At 49.3% G+C, this 16241-nt stretch overlaps 1 protein-coding gene across 2 annotated transcripts in view; it reads right to left on the bottom strand.

Annotated features, from left to right (window-relative positions):
* TCEA3 (transcription elongation factor A3) overlaps nt 1-13411 on the bottom strand; it is a 56425-nt gene extending 43014 nt beyond the window's left edge. The window contains exons 1-4 of one of the 2 annotated variants that reach the window (XM_036350467.1): nt 13190-13408; nt 8764-8826; nt 7926-8031; nt 7229-7373 (exon numbers count right to left, since the gene is read on the bottom strand). In XM_036350467.1, coding sequence (XP_036206360.1) covers nt 7229-7373; nt 7926-8031; nt 8764-8826; nt 13190-13258 — 383 coding nt within the window. In that variant the 5' untranslated portion in view covers nt 13259-13408. Of the gene's footprint in view, nt 1-7228; nt 7374-7925; nt 8032-8763; nt 8827-13189 lie in introns of both variants that reach the window. The other variant, XM_036350468.1, reaches the window with a different exon arrangement.
* Between the last annotated feature and the right edge of the window lie 2830 nt (nt 13412-16241).

Here is a 16241-nt window from a genome sequence, read left to right on the forward strand (position 1 = left end):
TATGTGAGTACTTCAGGATTGGGAGAAAAGAGAAAAAAATAAAACGGCTTTATTTGTCAGAGGTGGCACACTGTGGACAAATATATATATTTTTACTTCCCCCTCCCACCCTCCCCTGCCTTCCCTCTGAGGTTTGTTGGTCTGTTTTTGGACAAATATTTTTAATTCTTATTTTAAATTTCACTGATGTGGTTATAGTGTTTATATAATAAATAATGAATTATCATTAAGGAGACTAAAAAGAAAGGAAGCTTGATTCACCCAGCAAGGTAGGGAGAGAACCACCCCCATCCCTGCTCAGCCACAGCTTCCTATGACAGCGCCACGCCTGTGAAAAGCGAGTGTTAACAATTCCACCTCCCACGAAATGTGCAAGACGTTAAATGTAAGATGCTGGTTACAAAACAGTATGTAGAGTGTGCTTCCAATTTTATTAAGAAAATATAAATGTACATGCCTATGTTCTTAAAAGATGAGATATACAGTGGTTATTTCTATTATTCTGCTCTTGTGTTTGCTTTTCTAAAGTTTTTACACTAAACATGATTTACTATTTAAATAAATGTGGAAACGTTATAAAATAGTATATAGAGTATAATTCCATTTTATTAATTTAAGGATGGTGATGATACATAGGTAAAAGTCTAGAAGGATATATATGTGATTTATATATATATATATGTGTTTACATATATGATTATATATACATACTAGAGGCCCAGTGCACAAAATTTGTGCACTTGGGTGGCGGGGGGGGGGGGTCCCTAAGCCAGGATTGAAAGAGGGCACAGGCCAGGCCAAGGGACCTCACTAGTGCACAATCGGGGCTGGGGAGGGACATGGGAGGTTGGCCAGCCTGGGAGGGACCGCGGGAGGCCTCCAGGGCATGTCCGGCCCCTCTTACTCAGTTCTGATCAGCCAGACCCCAGCAGCAAGCTAACCTACTGGTCAGAGCGTCTGCCCCCTGGTGGTCAGTGAACGTCATAGTGACTGGTCGACTGGTATACTGTCTGCCCCCTGGTGGTCAGTGCACATCACAGTGAGCAGTTGAGCAGCCTTCGCATACATATCATTAGCATATTACACTTTGATTGGTTGAATGGCCAACCAGACTACCAGGCACTTAGCATATTGGGCTTTTATGATACAGGATATGTGTACTTGTCTCTAAAAAATGAATGATTTTTAATTTTCCCATTTATATATTTTAAACTTTCTACAATGAGCAAGTGATTACCCTCATAAAATAAATGTAGCCCTGGCTGGCCCATGTGGCTCAGTTGATTAGACATCATCCTGTGTGCCAAAAGGTTGCCAGTTTGATTCCTAGTCAGGGCACCCGCTTGGTTTGCAGACTTGACCACCAGTGAGGGGCGTGCAGGAGGCAGCCAACTGATGTTTTGTTCTCACATCAATGTTTCCTCTCTCTCTCTCTCTCTCTCTCTCTCTCTCTCTCTTTCTCTCTCTCTCCCCCTCTCTGTCTCTTCTCCCCTTCTCCTTCCCTACCACTCAGTCTGAAAATCAGTGGAAAAAATATCTATCCTCAGGTGTATATGTATATATACAAGGTCATTGTGGGGGAAAAAAGCCAACAATACAAATTGACAGTTTTTCTTGTATAATATAGAATATGAAGCTCTTAATTATAATCATGTATATATATTTTTAAAAGTTTCATTATTTTTTCTTATTTCAAAATTAATACATTATTTATTGGAAAAAATTACACAGAAATCTGCAAAAATAAGAAAACAAAACCCTCTCAATCCTTATCTATTAGAAATAATCACCGTTACCACCCTGGCACATACCCTTCTCATCTCTTCTCCTGTGCATGCACATAAAGTTCACTTACTTAATTTTTTTTATTAAATATATTTTATTGATTTTTTTTTTTTACAGAGAGGAAGGGAGAGGAATAGCGAGTTAGAAACATCGATGAGAGAGAAACATCCATCAGCTGCCTCCTGCACACTCCCTACTGGGGATGTGCCCGCAACCAAGGTACATGCCCTTTGACCGGACTGGAACCTGGGACCCTTGAGTCCGCAGAATGACGCTCTATCCACTGAGCCAAACCAGTTAGGGCCACTTACTTAATTTTTATAAAAATGGGATCATGCTATATATACTATACAGTGCACAGCTTCTCCTAGTACTCAGTGGACATTTCCCCACATCAGTCAATATTCTACCCTGCAGTGCTTTGCAATGGGAGCCCTGCGGGCACTCTGAACACGATAAATGGTTCTTCAGTGTGTGGGACGACGTTGGGCATTGCAGGAACAGTAGCTATACCATTCCCTCAGCCCCACAGTTATTTTTACAACCAAAAATGGGAGTCATGTGGCGGAGGCATATCTCCCTCCTGGTCACGAATCATTCCTCTTACAGCATCGTTTCCTAAAGTGTTTTGCATAGAAGGCTTATAGTATAGGATTATAATAAACATTTATTTAAAAAGGGTTCAGAGGGCCCTGGCTAGTGTGGCTCAATTGGTGAGAGCATGTGTCCCAGGGCACATACCTAGGTTGTGGGTTTGATCCCCGGTTGGGACATGTGCAGGAAGCAACCAATTTCTCTCTCTCTCTCTCTCTCTCTCTCTCTCTCTCTCTCTCTCTCTCTCAAATCAATGAAAGCATGTCCTCAGGTGAGGATTAAAAAAATTAATGTCTGAAAAGTCTTTGCCTTCATTCAAAAATTAAATAAATCAATAAATTTTCAAAAGGGTTCAGAGGAAAGATGTTTCAGAAATGCCAGCTAAAAAATGTTATACATAGACTGAACGGCGAGGCTCAGTGGTTGTCACAAATCAATTCGCGGTCAGGGCACATGCCCAGATTGTGAGCTCAGTCCCCAGTGTGGGGCGTGCAGGAGGCAGCCAATCAATGATTCTCTCTCATCATTGCTGTTTCTATGTCTCTCTCCCTCCCTCTTCCTCTCTGAAATCAATAAAACTATAATTAAAAATATTTTTTAAAAATGTCATGCACAGAACACATCGTCTTTATGTTTTACCTGATTAATTTTTTTTTATATCTTATTGATTTTTTACAGAGAAGAAGGGAGAGGGATAGAGAGCCAGAAACATCGATGAGAGAGAAACATCGATCAGCTGCCTCCTGCACGCCCCCCACTGGGGATGTGCCCGCAACCAAGGTACATGCCCTTGACCGGAATTGAACCTGGGACCCTTCAGTCCGCAGGCCGACGCTCTATCCACTGAGCCAAACCGGTTCGGCTGATTAATTTCTTAATATGATTCCCTTATAGTGGATATATTGGGAGGAAAGGTATGTACATTAAAGATGTTGAGAAATCATGGATAGCATTGTCCGGATTATGTAGTATTATCTGGGTCAGTGGTCAGCAAACTCATTAGTCAACACAGCCAAATATCAACAGTACAACGATTAAAATTTCTTTTGAGAGCCAAATTTTTTAAAAATATATATTTTATTGATTTTTTACAGAGAGGAAGGGAGAGAGATAGAGAGTTAGAAACATCGATGAGAGAGAAACATCGATCAGCTGCCTTCTGCACATCTCCTACTGGGGATGTGCCCGCAACCCAGGTACATGCCCTCGACCGAAATCGAACCTGGGACCTTTCAGTCCGCAGGCCGACGCTCTATCTACTGAGCCAAACCGGTTTCGGGAGAGCCAAATTTTTTTTTTTTTTTTTTCTTTTTTTTTTTTTTTCTTTTTTTTTTTTTTTCTTTTTTTTTTTTTAATTAAATCTTTATTGTTCAGATTATTACATTTGTTCCTCTTTTTTTTCCCCCATAACTCCCCTCCTCCCAGTTCCCGCCCCACCCTCCGCCCTCACTCCCCACCCACTGTCCTCATCCATAGGTGCACGATTTTTGTCCAGTCTCTTCCCGCATCTCCCACACCCCTTTCCCCCCCAGGAATAGTCAGTCCATTCCCTTTCTATGTCCCTGATTCTATTATAATCAACAGTTCATTCTGTTCATCAGATTATTTATTCACTTGATTCTTAGATTCACTTGTTGATAAATGCATATTTGTTGTTCATAATTTGTATCTTTACCTTTTTCTTCCTCTTCCTCTTCTTAAAGGATACCTTTCAGCATTTCATATAATCCTGGTTTGGTGGTGATGAACTCCTTTAGCTTTTCCTTATCTGTGAAGCTCTTTATCTGACCTTCAGTTCTGAATGATAGCTTTGCTGGATAAAGTAGTCTTGGTTGTAGGTTCTTGGTATTCATCACTTTGAATATTTCTTGCCACTCCCTTCTGGCCTGCAAAGTTTCTGTTGAGAAATCAGCTGACAGTCGTATGGGTATTCCCTTGTAGGTAACTGAGTTTCTTTCTCTTGCTATTTTTAAGATTCTCTCTTTATCTTTTGCTCTTGGCATTTTAATGATGATGTGTCTTGGTGTGGTCCTCTTTGGATTCCTTTTGTTTGGGGTTCTCCGCGCTTCTTGGACCTGTAAGTCCATTTCTTTCACCAGGTGGGGGAAGTTTTCTGTCATTATTTCTTCAAATAGGTTTTCAATATCTTGCTCTCTCTCATCTTCTGGCACCCCTATAATTCTGATGTTGGTACGCTTGAAGCTGTCCCAGAGGCTCCTTACACTATGCTCGCATTTTTGGATTCTTTTTTCATTTTGCTTTTCCGGTTGGGTGTTTTTTGCTTCCTCGCATTTCAAATCATTGACTTGATTCTTGTGCTCCTCTGGTCTGCTGTCGGGAGTCTGTATAATATTCGTTATTTCAGTCCGTGTATGCTTAATTTCTAGTTGGTTCCCCAATATAAGATCGAGGGTCTTATTAGTTTTCTTGTAGATCTCATTAAGTTTATCGGCGGCTTCTAAACAGTTCTTGAGAGACCTTAAAAGTGTGGTTCTGAACTCTATATCTTCCATTGACAATTTTGTCCTGTTTCTTTGTCTCCGCATTTTGTTATGCTTCCTTGGTGCACCCCCTAGTGGTCTTTGTTCGCAGTCTTATAGTTAAATCTTGATTGTTGTAGCTAATTCCAGGGAGGGTTTGACCTCCAGGCCAAGTGGCTATGAGAATCAGCTGTGTCAGCAGTGAGAGAACTTCTGTCCTCTAGGGAGGTGCTAATCTAGCCTTTGCCTGAGGCTATCCGGCAAAAGCCTCTGTGCAGGGCTTGGGCGGGGTGGGTCGCACAGGATCAACAGGGTGGGCCGGAGAGAGCAGTTATGGCGGCTCTCAGTCCTGTCCCCAGGGGCTCTGCCTCTCTGAGTCCCAGCACCCGCTGCAAAGCTCAGAGAGAAAGCTGCACTCGCTCTGACCGAAGCCAGACAGTCCCGCTTCTCCCGTTTGAGTCTGGGTCGCTAAAGACTCGCCCGGATCTGGAGCTCAGAGTCTGCGACTCCCTCCCGATTGAAAACGCCAACCGCGCCCTCCGCCGCCAGCCCGCTCGCGCACTCCACACCTCAGAATTTGCCTTCAGCACTGCGCCTCCTCTGAGTGTCCGTATGCGTTTCTCTTTCCTCCTAGTTGTAGGACTTCCACTCAGCCAGCGTTCCTGTGGTTCTGGGTGATGTCCCTTCCGTTTTTTGGTTTCACTTTTGAAGTAGTTGTTCAAAGCGGCAAACTCCGGCGTTAACCTATGCCGCCATCTTGGTTCTCCAGAGCCAAATTTTTTAAACTTAAACTATACAGGTAGGTTCATTGTTATTTATTTATTTTTTTTTATTATGAAAATTTTATTTATTTATTTATTTATTTATTTATTTATTTATTTATTTATTATTAGTTAAGGTATTACAAATCTGTCCTCATCCCCCCCATTAACCCCCAACCTCCCCCCCACACACACTCATGCTACCATCCCCCTGTTGTCCATGTCCATTGGTATGGCTTATATACATGTATACAAGTCCTTCGGTTGATCTCTTCCCCTTACCCCCGCCCTCCCCTACTTTCCTTCTGGGGATTGACAGCCTGATTGCTGTTTCTATGAACCTACCTATATAGTTTAAGTACTGTTGATATTGGGCGCCTCCCCCTTCGCTGCGTATCCCGCGGCCCACCTGCGCCACAGCTCCCGTAGCCCGACCGACCGACACCCCCCACTTCTTCTAATGCCACTTCTTCAAAATAGACTCGCCCAGGCCGACAACCGACTTCTGCGCATGGGCCACGAAGTTTCAATCGCACTGTACATACGTACCCGCACGTGGTATTTTGTGGAAAAGCCACACTCAAGGGGCCAAAGAGCCGCATGTGGCTCGTGAGCCACGGTTTGCTGACCACTGATCTAGTGCCATCAGATACTACTCAGTATTAGCTAGTACCACCCCTTATCTATTATGAACAACAGAGGACCACCCCGCAAAGGAATTAATCTGTGTTGTCACATATGAAAAAGGTAGGTCTTATTTATACATTCACGAAGGCTTTTATCTACTGTGTGGGATAAGGCTTTTGGGCCCTATCTGAAAATCATGCAATTTTGGGGACTGTTCTATTCCTCTGGGGTTCTGACAGACGAGGATTGGAATTCCACTTTGTCACATAATGGCTGTGCGATCTTCGGAAAGTCCTGCTTCCCAGCCTTCAGCCTCCTCATCACTAAATGGGAATTTTGAATAGAGAGCCAACAAAATGCTTCTTTTCTATGAGCAAGTAAGTTCCTAGTCCATTTACCTGCAACCCTGACGAAGGTGGAACATCAGCTGCATTACTAGGCGACATTGCTTCCAGTACAAATGAGTCCTGATTAGTAAGTGACGTCTACACAGGAAGGGCTAGGAATGACCTATAAGTAAGTAGTGGAAAACCACAGCTTTCTGCTGGTCCCAAGTGGGTGAATCTTGTAACTGGTCAGTGCCCTTGCTGGAATTCTATGTCTTTGTCTATAGGACTGATATCGATTTAGGGCATAGGACATTGAAGTCAGGGAGTTCCCACCCACTGTGGTCTCATTTCCCTGCACTTGGGCGTTACCTGGGTGGGTAGCTGGATGCGGTGTTGTGCCCTATGAGAACTCTTGCTGATGAGAAAAGGCCTGCGTGTGTCAACAACACTGCGTTCCCTGCCCCTGCATCCTTCTAGATGAGGCCAGTGCCAGGGACAGCCTATCTGGGTCTTGTGAGGGGGGCCTGGAGGAGATAATAATAACAGCCATCTCTCGGGTGGTGAGGATTAAGTGAAGTTATATATAAACAGGACTGCTGGCAGAGGACGCGACAAGTGTCAGCCCCCTTCTCTCTGTCCCAGAAAAAAATACCTGTCTTTGGGTTCTTCTCCTTGTTTTGTCCTTGGTGGAGAAAGGCCTGCCTCTGACTTCCAATTGGAACAGTCGAGTTCTTTTTCTTTCTTCTTGGTTTTTTCTCTTTCCTCTCCTTTTCCCCCTTTGGGGGACTCAGGGGAGTCTGAAAACAACAACAGCAACATAGCTTTGGGGAGGAAGGAGCAAAGGGCAAGGACAGGAACAACTGCACATTCCCCCAACGCACCCCCCCCCCGCCCCCGCCTCATAGCTTGCTGCCCTGCCCCCTCCTGCAGCTCTCCACCGCCCACTTGTAGCTGGCTGCCCCACCCTCCTGCTGATCCGGGATCCAGTCATTATTCCGTCCTTCGTTATGTAACAACCATTATATAGGATGTACCTACAATATGCACATATGTGTGCAAATCCACGCTCTCACCATGGGGACAGAAAGACATCTGCACACACACCTATGCACATGTTTATACAAATATCTCTCTATAGACATGTGCAAACACACAGGCAAATGAAATACACACATGTACATGAAAATTTACAGATCTATAAATCTTGCACTTGAGTAGACAAACACGGGCCCTCCCCACTAGAGACCATCTGTCATTTATTAAGTCATTCAACAAACACACACTGAGTGCCCGCTATGAGCCAAGCATAGTCCTGTCACAGGGGCTGGGAGAAAACTGTCCCCTCTCACCCAGCAGCCGCTTCCATTTTTTGATGAGGACTTTGGCCAAGGACACCACCTCTTTGTCTGAGCAGTACTTCCGGACCCCATTAACGGCGACTCCAATCCTGGTTGTCTGAAAAGCAACAGGGTTAGGGACTGGTCTGGGAATGGACACACAGGATTGGCTGCCCTACCTGAAAAGACCTGCCTCAGTTCAACCACCCCTTCCCTCAGCCTGACCTGTGCGTGAGATAACCCTGACCCTATAACTGAGGCCCTGACCTGCCATCCTTGGTGAGGGCCAGTGCCCCAGGCTCAGCCCCTGCACTGATGGATAGCTTTGGTGAAAAGCTGAGGTGGTGGTGGTGGCGGGTCTGGCTGATGAGGACCCCTCCCCATTCCCGGTCCCCAGGTGTGGTGGAGGCATATATTTGCGCTCAAGTTTCACCTTAAGATATAGCCCTGGCTACTACAGCTTGGGTCTGTGCTGATTCTTTTTCAGGGCCAAGAGCATCGGGTAAATGTTTGGGGGCTATATGGGCCACAGGGAGGATCAAAAAATGGGGGGGTCTCTTCACTGGATCATTGGCCTCTTGTATGCCACAAGCCCAGGGCCTTGGGAATTGGGGTATTCAAGGAAAATACCTCAGTCTTTCTCCCAGACCCAGAGGGCCCCCTGTGCTTGGAAGGTCTCCTGTGCCCATCTAAATGCCCAGTCCCCACCGTCAGAGCACCTCAAGATCCCCCAGCCCTCTCCTCAGAAATTGCTTCCAGACCCCACCCTTAGAGGTCTTCCCCCCAGATGGATATCCCCCCCCCCCGCCCGCCCCAGCACTGTCCCCAAAGCTTTCCACCCCCACCCCACCTGGAGTAGCTGGATGGACATCTGACAGCTGTTCAGCTTCTTCAGAAGGTCGAGGGCCCCTTCCTGTGGGAGGCCACAAGGTGAGGGCTGAGGCCGTGGGTTCTGCCCCAGGCCCCTCTCTGACCATCTGGTCTCGGTAGGAAAGAGGAGGGGAGGTGGTGGGGAGGTGACTGTTCCAGCTACAGGACACGGGCAGACAGGAAGTCGGCGGACAGGCAAGGGACAGAAAGAAGGAGAGAGAAGGAAAAGATTCTGCCCCAGTTCAGCTCTCTACGTCACCCTTACCACCCAGGCTTGGTTCAAGCCCCTCTGAGCCAGGCTTCAGCCCTAACCACTTTCCCTGACCCTAAGCCATTGGTTCTCCTGTTCTTTCTACTGGGTATGCTCTCCATTCCCCATCTCTTCCTCTAAAATTAATTACTTTCAAGGTTATTATTATTGCTTTAGTAGCCTCCTTTCCTCACTTTCCTACTGTGAGCTTCTGCAGAGTGAGGTGTGTGTGTGTGTGTGTGTGTGTGTGTGTGTGTGTGTGTCTATCCATTATACCTTGATACAGCTTTATCGAGGTATAATGGATATACAATAAACTGGACATATCGCAGGCTACAACTTGATGAGTTTTGACACATGTATACACCCATGAAACAATCATCACAATCAAGATAAGAACACAGCCACCATTCCCCAAAGTCTCCTAGTTCCCCTTTGTAATCCATCCCTCCTTGCACTCCCAACCTATACCCAGGCCACCACTATTCTGCCACTTCCTAGAAGCCAGCCTCGGCCTCCTGCCCTGAGCTTGGTTTCCTGGGGAGCACCAGCTGACTGGGTCCTGTATGCCTCTGCCAGGCTTCCTGGACCACGTCCCAAAGGTGGCCAGTCCTCAGCCTCCCTGAGAGCTTGGGTTCACAGTCTGTATTCAGAGGTGTGGCCTGTGGGTTTGCCTGTGCATCTAAACGTGTGGGCATATAACTCTGTGTGCGACATTAATTAAAGGCTTACTATGTGTAGACACTGTTCTATGTGTTTTACGTGAATTATCTTGTTTAACTCTTACAATGACCCTATGAGGTAGGTACTATTACTATCTTCATTTTTATAGCTGATCCCACTTTCTTAGAAAAGGAATCCAAGAAACAGAGAGGTTAAATAATTTGTCTAAAGTTACAAGGAATAGAGCTGGGATTCAAACTCAGGCATTTGAGGCTCGAATCACTATACATCTGCATAGGTATGGACATAGATCTGTCCAGGCTTGTATCATCATGGAATATCAACATGGGCAAGTGCAGTGGTATGCTGGTCAATATTTAACAACCGGGTCTTAAGGGGGGAAAAAACCTGATTAGTATTGTTTGCCTATTTCTGTGTAAACACTCCTCCCATGGCCAATCTCAAGTTACCAACACGCTGTCACTGAACTGAAGGAGCTATTGGTGAGTAACAGCATTATAGAGTATTTCCACCATAGTGATGTAATAGTAGTAAATAACCTCTAGACCATAGATGATGGTAAAATGTAGTAAAATAATTAGGAAATGATGATTTTGGAGTATTTATTACCTTTGTTTTAAATATAATTTATTTAAAAATTATTTATTTATTTGTAAGCTTACAATTTAATTTTTAAAAAATATATATTTTTATTGATTTTAGAGAGGAAGGGAGAGGGAGAGAGAGAAACATCAATGATGAAAGAGAATCATTGATTGGCTGTCTCCTGCATGCCCCCTACTGGGGATCGAGCCCACAATCTGGGCATGTGCCCTTGACTGGAATTGAACCCGAAATCCTTCAGTCCGCACGCCAATGCTCTATCCACTGAGCCAAATTGGCTAGGGCACAATTTAATTTTTTTAAGTGATGGCTCTATTTAACAATAGGCTTGCAAAATTCCTGAAACTTCAACCACCAATGTTAAGCCAATTCCATCTCACCACTGGACACTTGTCTCTGTAATGTCGCATTGCATTGCCAGGTGTGTCTCTCTGCACCCATGCGTGGGGCGTGTAATAGCTTCTGTCCAGGTGTGGCGCTGTGGGCATGCAGCTTGAAGTGCAACATGTCTGTTTGTGAAATGATGCCTGGGTTCTAACGTCTGAATGTGTAAGCACAGCTGTTGAGTTTGTAGTTTTGCATGTCTGAGTATTGCTTATTATCTGCATGCACACATGTGCCCGTGTAACTGTCTCTGTGTATCTTTCTGTAAATATAACGGCCAGTGTAGCGATCACGTCAGGGTCAGTAACCATGTCTCATACGCAATTATGTTCATACTCGCTTGTTCAGTTATTGTTGTGTGGTCGTAGCTATATTGTGTGTAATTGTGTAGCTGTGACTTGGCGCTTGTATGTTGAAGCTGTTTCAATGGGTGCACGCTGACGCCGTCTGACAAAAGCCCTAACTTGCTGGGCCTTCAGTAATTGGCAGTGCCCCCTGGGCCTGAGTGGCAACGTGGAGGATCCGTCTTATTTCAGGAAGCATGTCCTCCTCTCCCTAACCACCCCTGGCGGCCCATTTTCACTCCTAGAGCAGCCCCACCCTTCTTGATCACATGCCCAGCGCTCTGTGCCCACTCAGACGCTGGGAGAACCAGGCACAGACGTGGCTGTAGACTGGCTCTGAGCTCCGGGGAACCTGTGGCCAGACTTGCATCTTTCCTGGGCAGAGCTCTGAATACTTCCACAGGAGCACATTCCCAGGAACACCATTTCTCTTCCCATTGCACAGAAGAGGAAAGCCAGGCCCAGAGAGGGGAGGTGGTGGGCCTGTGGCCATAGCAGAGCGAGGGGAAGCCAGGGCCAGTACCCTCCTTCTCAGCCGGAGCTCTACTCACAACCAAGCTGCTTCTCTCCGGTCTCCTACGCTTCCCCCCCCCCCGTCCCCCTCCCCCCACCTCCCCGTCCCCCACCCCTCCACCTGTCTCCCGCAGAGGCCCAGAGTCTCCTGGCTCAAGCCAGGGTCAACAAGGAGCGGGGCTGGGGTAACCTGTCTACTTTCTGTGGAGTTTAGCTCAGAAGACGGGGTTTGGGCTCTGCTGCCCCAGTTGGAAAAGTGCTTCCCCCCCCCCCCCCCACTTGTGGACTTGTGGCTTAGTTTGTGTCTCTGTCTTTGGAAGATCCGGAGTGGGGGTGGGCGGAGGCTGGGATGTCAGCGTGAGAGCTGCCCGCACTCGGTAAGTTTCTGTTTCCTGGGGCGGTGCAGAAGCTGGTCTCATTTTCTAACTCCTGGCTGGCACCGTCCCAAGTCCTACTAAGGGTTTCAGACCTCTTCACCCGCGCGCCACAGCCAATCTCAGCTCTTCTCACAGACGAAGACACGGAGGCATTAACATCAACTCATGACCACTCAGGTCTCCTCTAGGGCTTCCTGACCCTCCACGTTCCAGCGACGCCTCTCCTTTCTCTGCTTTAAACCCTCTTTGACGGTCCACCCCTTCCCCCGAGTTCCTAGGGTCACAGAGGCCTCCAGCACACGGCTACGATAGTGGGGAGAGGAAGGCCCTGGGATAGGGGAGATGGGGAGCCAGGGGCGAGGGGCGGGGAGCATGCCCGCAGGGCCACCCTCCCCCCTTTTCCTTCCCTGGGTGTGCCCAGATCCTCCCTGCACGAAGGCCAACTTTGCTCTGGCCGGGCAACCCCGCGGCGCCAGCCTGAGGCAAAGATCACGCGAAGGATCAAACATTAACGGCACGTCGGCCGGCTGGCGCCCCGTGCGCCCCGGACCCGCAGGTAGGACCGCCCGCCCCGCCGGGCTCCGCTCAAGCTGGGGGCGCGCACCGCCCCGCCTCCAGCGGCCCCTCCCCCGCCCGGGCCGAGGGCTGCGCTGCCCCGCACCTGTTCGCCCGCGGGCGCCGGCCCCTCCCCGCGGCCAAGGGAAGGGAAGACTGCAAACAGAACCGCTCCCGGCGCCCGAAACTGTGAGGTCGCGGGACCCGTGGCCCTTCACTCCTCCCTCCAGAACCGCTCCGGTGCGGGGCAGACGCGGCTCCGCACCCTCGCGAGCTCAAGTTTCCTGGACGCTTCTGGGGGCCACCAGGATGGGGTTCCACCCGCCCCGCCGTCGCCTCCACTGCCCTGGCCGTGCACACGTTGTCCGTCCCGGGCCTCGGAAGGTCCTTTTCCACGTCCCAGTCTCTTCCCTCGCCTTCCCGGACCTGCACAAGCTACCCCGGGGCCCTGGACCCCACGCGTCCAGAGGTCCATGCACAAGCCTCGTCTTCGGGGCCGAACTCTGCCCACCCGGGCCATGCACACGCCCACTCGGAGGTGCCCCGCGGTCCCCACGGGGCGCTGAGCCCTGCCCCGCTGCGCCTCCCTCGGGCCCGTGTCCCCGGCGTCCCGCCAGCTCGCGTCCCCCGGACCACCGGTTCCCCCGGGCCGCGCCTCCGGGGTGGGACGCCGTGGCCCAAACTCTGCAGCCTCACCGTGTGCTTCCTGGCTACCATCTTCTCCAGCTTTTTGGCGATTCTCAGCAGCTCCTCTTCCCGGCCCATGTCGGCCCACGACGCCCGGCGGACGAGGGGCGCAGGGGCAGCAGCCGGGCCTCGGGGGCGGGAGGCGCGGAGGAGGAGGAGGAGGAGGGCGTGCAGCCAGCGCGGGACGCAAACACACGCGGCACACACGTCTGGCGGGGGCGGGGTCCCCCTCTCCGCCCGCCGGCCTGCGAGGGGGGGAGGGGTGGCGTGCACTAAATATAGATTTCAAGGACTTGTCAGGGCAAAGATTGCCGGGGCGGCCAGTCCGGCCTCCGGAGCGGGACGAGGCTGCGAGAGAGGACTCCCCCACCCCCGGCCCCTCCCGGCCTGGGGCGGGGGTGCTGATGGGAGGTTTGGGGAGGAGAGCTCTCTGGCGAGTCGGGAGGCCGTCGTCCGGAATCACAAAGGGCTGTCGCGGGGAGAAGGGCGCCCGTGTGCCCGGGAGCTCCGGCCGGAGTTCAGGGCCCCCGGGTATCTGCACCGTTACTGTTCAGAGCGCGCGAACCCAGCTCCGTGCCTGTGCCCAAGGGGAGGCGACCTGGTGCGCTCAGACCACATTTTAGGGCATGACCGTTAAAGCCAGCGCCGCCCGGCCCTGCGGGGCTCGCTCACATCCTGAGCGCACGGGAATCCAGGCCCGTTTCCGACTATTTTGTAAGGGTGAGAGTTTGCATTTCTAACAAGGTCCTGGAGGGATGTGTCCGGTGCTGCCGGTCCCAGGACTGCTCTGAGGAGGGAGCACCTGGGAGATTCTTAAGTGATCCAGGAGCACGGGCGCCCTCGATTCAGGGTCAGGGCACTGCCTCTCCCAAGGGATGGAGGCTGGAAGGCTCATCTTGGTGCAGAGGAGGACACAAACAGAATTGTGCCGCCACAGTGTGCACACATCCGTGTCTCTGAGGAAGGGGCTTTCCAAGGATCCCTGGCAGACCCATGCCTCTTCCTAAACAAGTGAGTTTAATGGACAGAAAATTATCTTGGGGGGTCGTGCTTAGGGACCTGGAGGGGAGGCATGAAAAGTGGTCCGCCGTGTGCACAGGGTGGGGAGTTGTGGTTTGGGATGTTCAGTGAAATCCCCACACTCTCCTGATAGAACCTTAGAGAACCCCAGCCCAGCCCCAGCACAGCCCCAGCGTGGTGTGGACTCCTATGGCTTCTAACTGGTGCTGTGTGTCCTGGGATAGAGGTAGGAAGGGGTGAGGTTTTTCATTCATTCAGCAAATGTATGGAGCATTCAAGCAATGACCAAGGCAGACCCAGTCCCAGCAGGCTTGAGATTGCGTCTGTGGGCAAGAGACACCTTCAATAAATAAGGGCAGAGCCAATTCTGTATTACCACAACTGGGGTGAGGGACAGCAAGCAGGGGAGGATACCTTAAGGACACATTGGAGGGGTGGGGGGGGGGTGTCACCTCCTCTGAAGAAACAAAATTTAAATTTTGGGCAGAAGTGCAGAGTGGGAGTTGGAGGCAAGACGAAGAGAGTGTTCACATAAGAGAAGAAAGATTCATTCAGTTTATCGAGCACTTACTATGTGGCAGGCGGTTCTAGCCCTGGGCATCCAGAGAGGAACGAAGCAATCCTCCTGGAGTTTCAAATGTGCAAAGCTTAGGGATGGGAGGGTACCTGGCATGTCAGGGTTGCAGGAACTGAAAAATTGGTGTGGCTACAACACGGAGGTGAGAGGAGTGTAGAGAGAAATGAGACAGAAAATCAGAGATGGTTGGGGCCTGACCACGTAAAGCATTGTAGGCTACTTCTAGAAGGTTAGACTAATGGTTTGGGATTTGGGGAGGTCTCTTGGCCAACCCCCAAGCAAGCTCCTCTAGGTTGAAGGGACAGCTGTCTATAGTTACTTAGGATTGCCTTTAAAAAGAGAAAGAACAGCCCTGACTGGTTTGGTTCAGTGGATAGAGCTTCGGCCTGCGGACGGAAGGGTCCCAGGTTCAATTCCCGGCCAAGGGCATGTACCTTGGTTGCAGGCACATCCCCAGTAGGGGGTGTGCAGGAGGCAGCCGATCGATGTTTCTCTCTCATCGATGTTTCTAACTCTCTATCCCTCTCCCTTCCTCTTTGTAAAAAATCAATAAAAAATATTTTAAAAAAAAGAGAGAGAGAGAGAAAGAACAAATGTGCTTTCGGGCCTCAGCTTGGAGAAGACTTAGGTGAAACTTGCCCTAATCAGAGTTCATCTGACACCAGTTGCCTCCACCACACACGGGTGCGGAAGTGATGCCACATCTTCCCTGGCCCCCAAGATTGGCCTCCTGGGTCTGTCTCCAAAAAAGGTCAGTGACGACCTGGCCAAAGCAACTGGTGTTTGGAAAGGTCTTAGGATTAGAGTGAAACTGACCATTCAGAATAGAGAGGCCCATATTGAGGTAGTACCTTCTGCCTCTGCCTTGATCATCAAAGCCCTCAAAGAACCTCCAAGAGACAGAAAGAAGCAAAAAACAAAACAAACAAAAACATTAAGCACAGTGGAAATATCACTTTTGATGAGATCGTCAACATTGCCCAACAGAGGTGTCACCTATCTTTAGCTAGAGAACTCTCTGGAACCATTAAAGAGGCCTGGGGCCAGCCTAGTCTGTGGGCTGCAATGCTGCCATCCTCATGACATCACAGATGACATCAACAGTAGTGCAGTAGAATGCTCAGCTAGTTAAGAACTACAAAGGAAATATTTTAATTAAAGATCATTTGATAACAAAACAAAAAGAACAAACAAGTTTCATTTTTCTCAAATTTCCACCAGTTCTCACTCTGAGTTATATGACAACAACAACAAAAAAAAGTAAGCCCTGACTGGTTTGGCTCAGTGGATAGAGCATCAGTCTGTAGACCGAGGAGTCCCAGGTTCGATTCCGGTCAAGGGCACGTACCTTGGTTGCGGGCACATCCCCAGTAGGGGGTGTGCAGGAGGCAGCTGATCAATGTTTCTCTCTCATAGATGTTTCTGACTCTCCCTCTCCCTTCCTCTCTGTAAAAAATCAGTAAA

The sequence above is a fragment of the Myotis myotis genome, unplaced genomic scaffold, assembly GCF_014108235.1.
Source record: "Myotis myotis isolate mMyoMyo1 unplaced genomic scaffold, mMyoMyo1.p scaffold_m19_p_2, whole genome shotgun sequence".
NCBI classification, from domain to species: Eukaryota; Metazoa; Chordata; class Mammalia; order Chiroptera; family Vespertilionidae; genus Myotis; species Myotis myotis.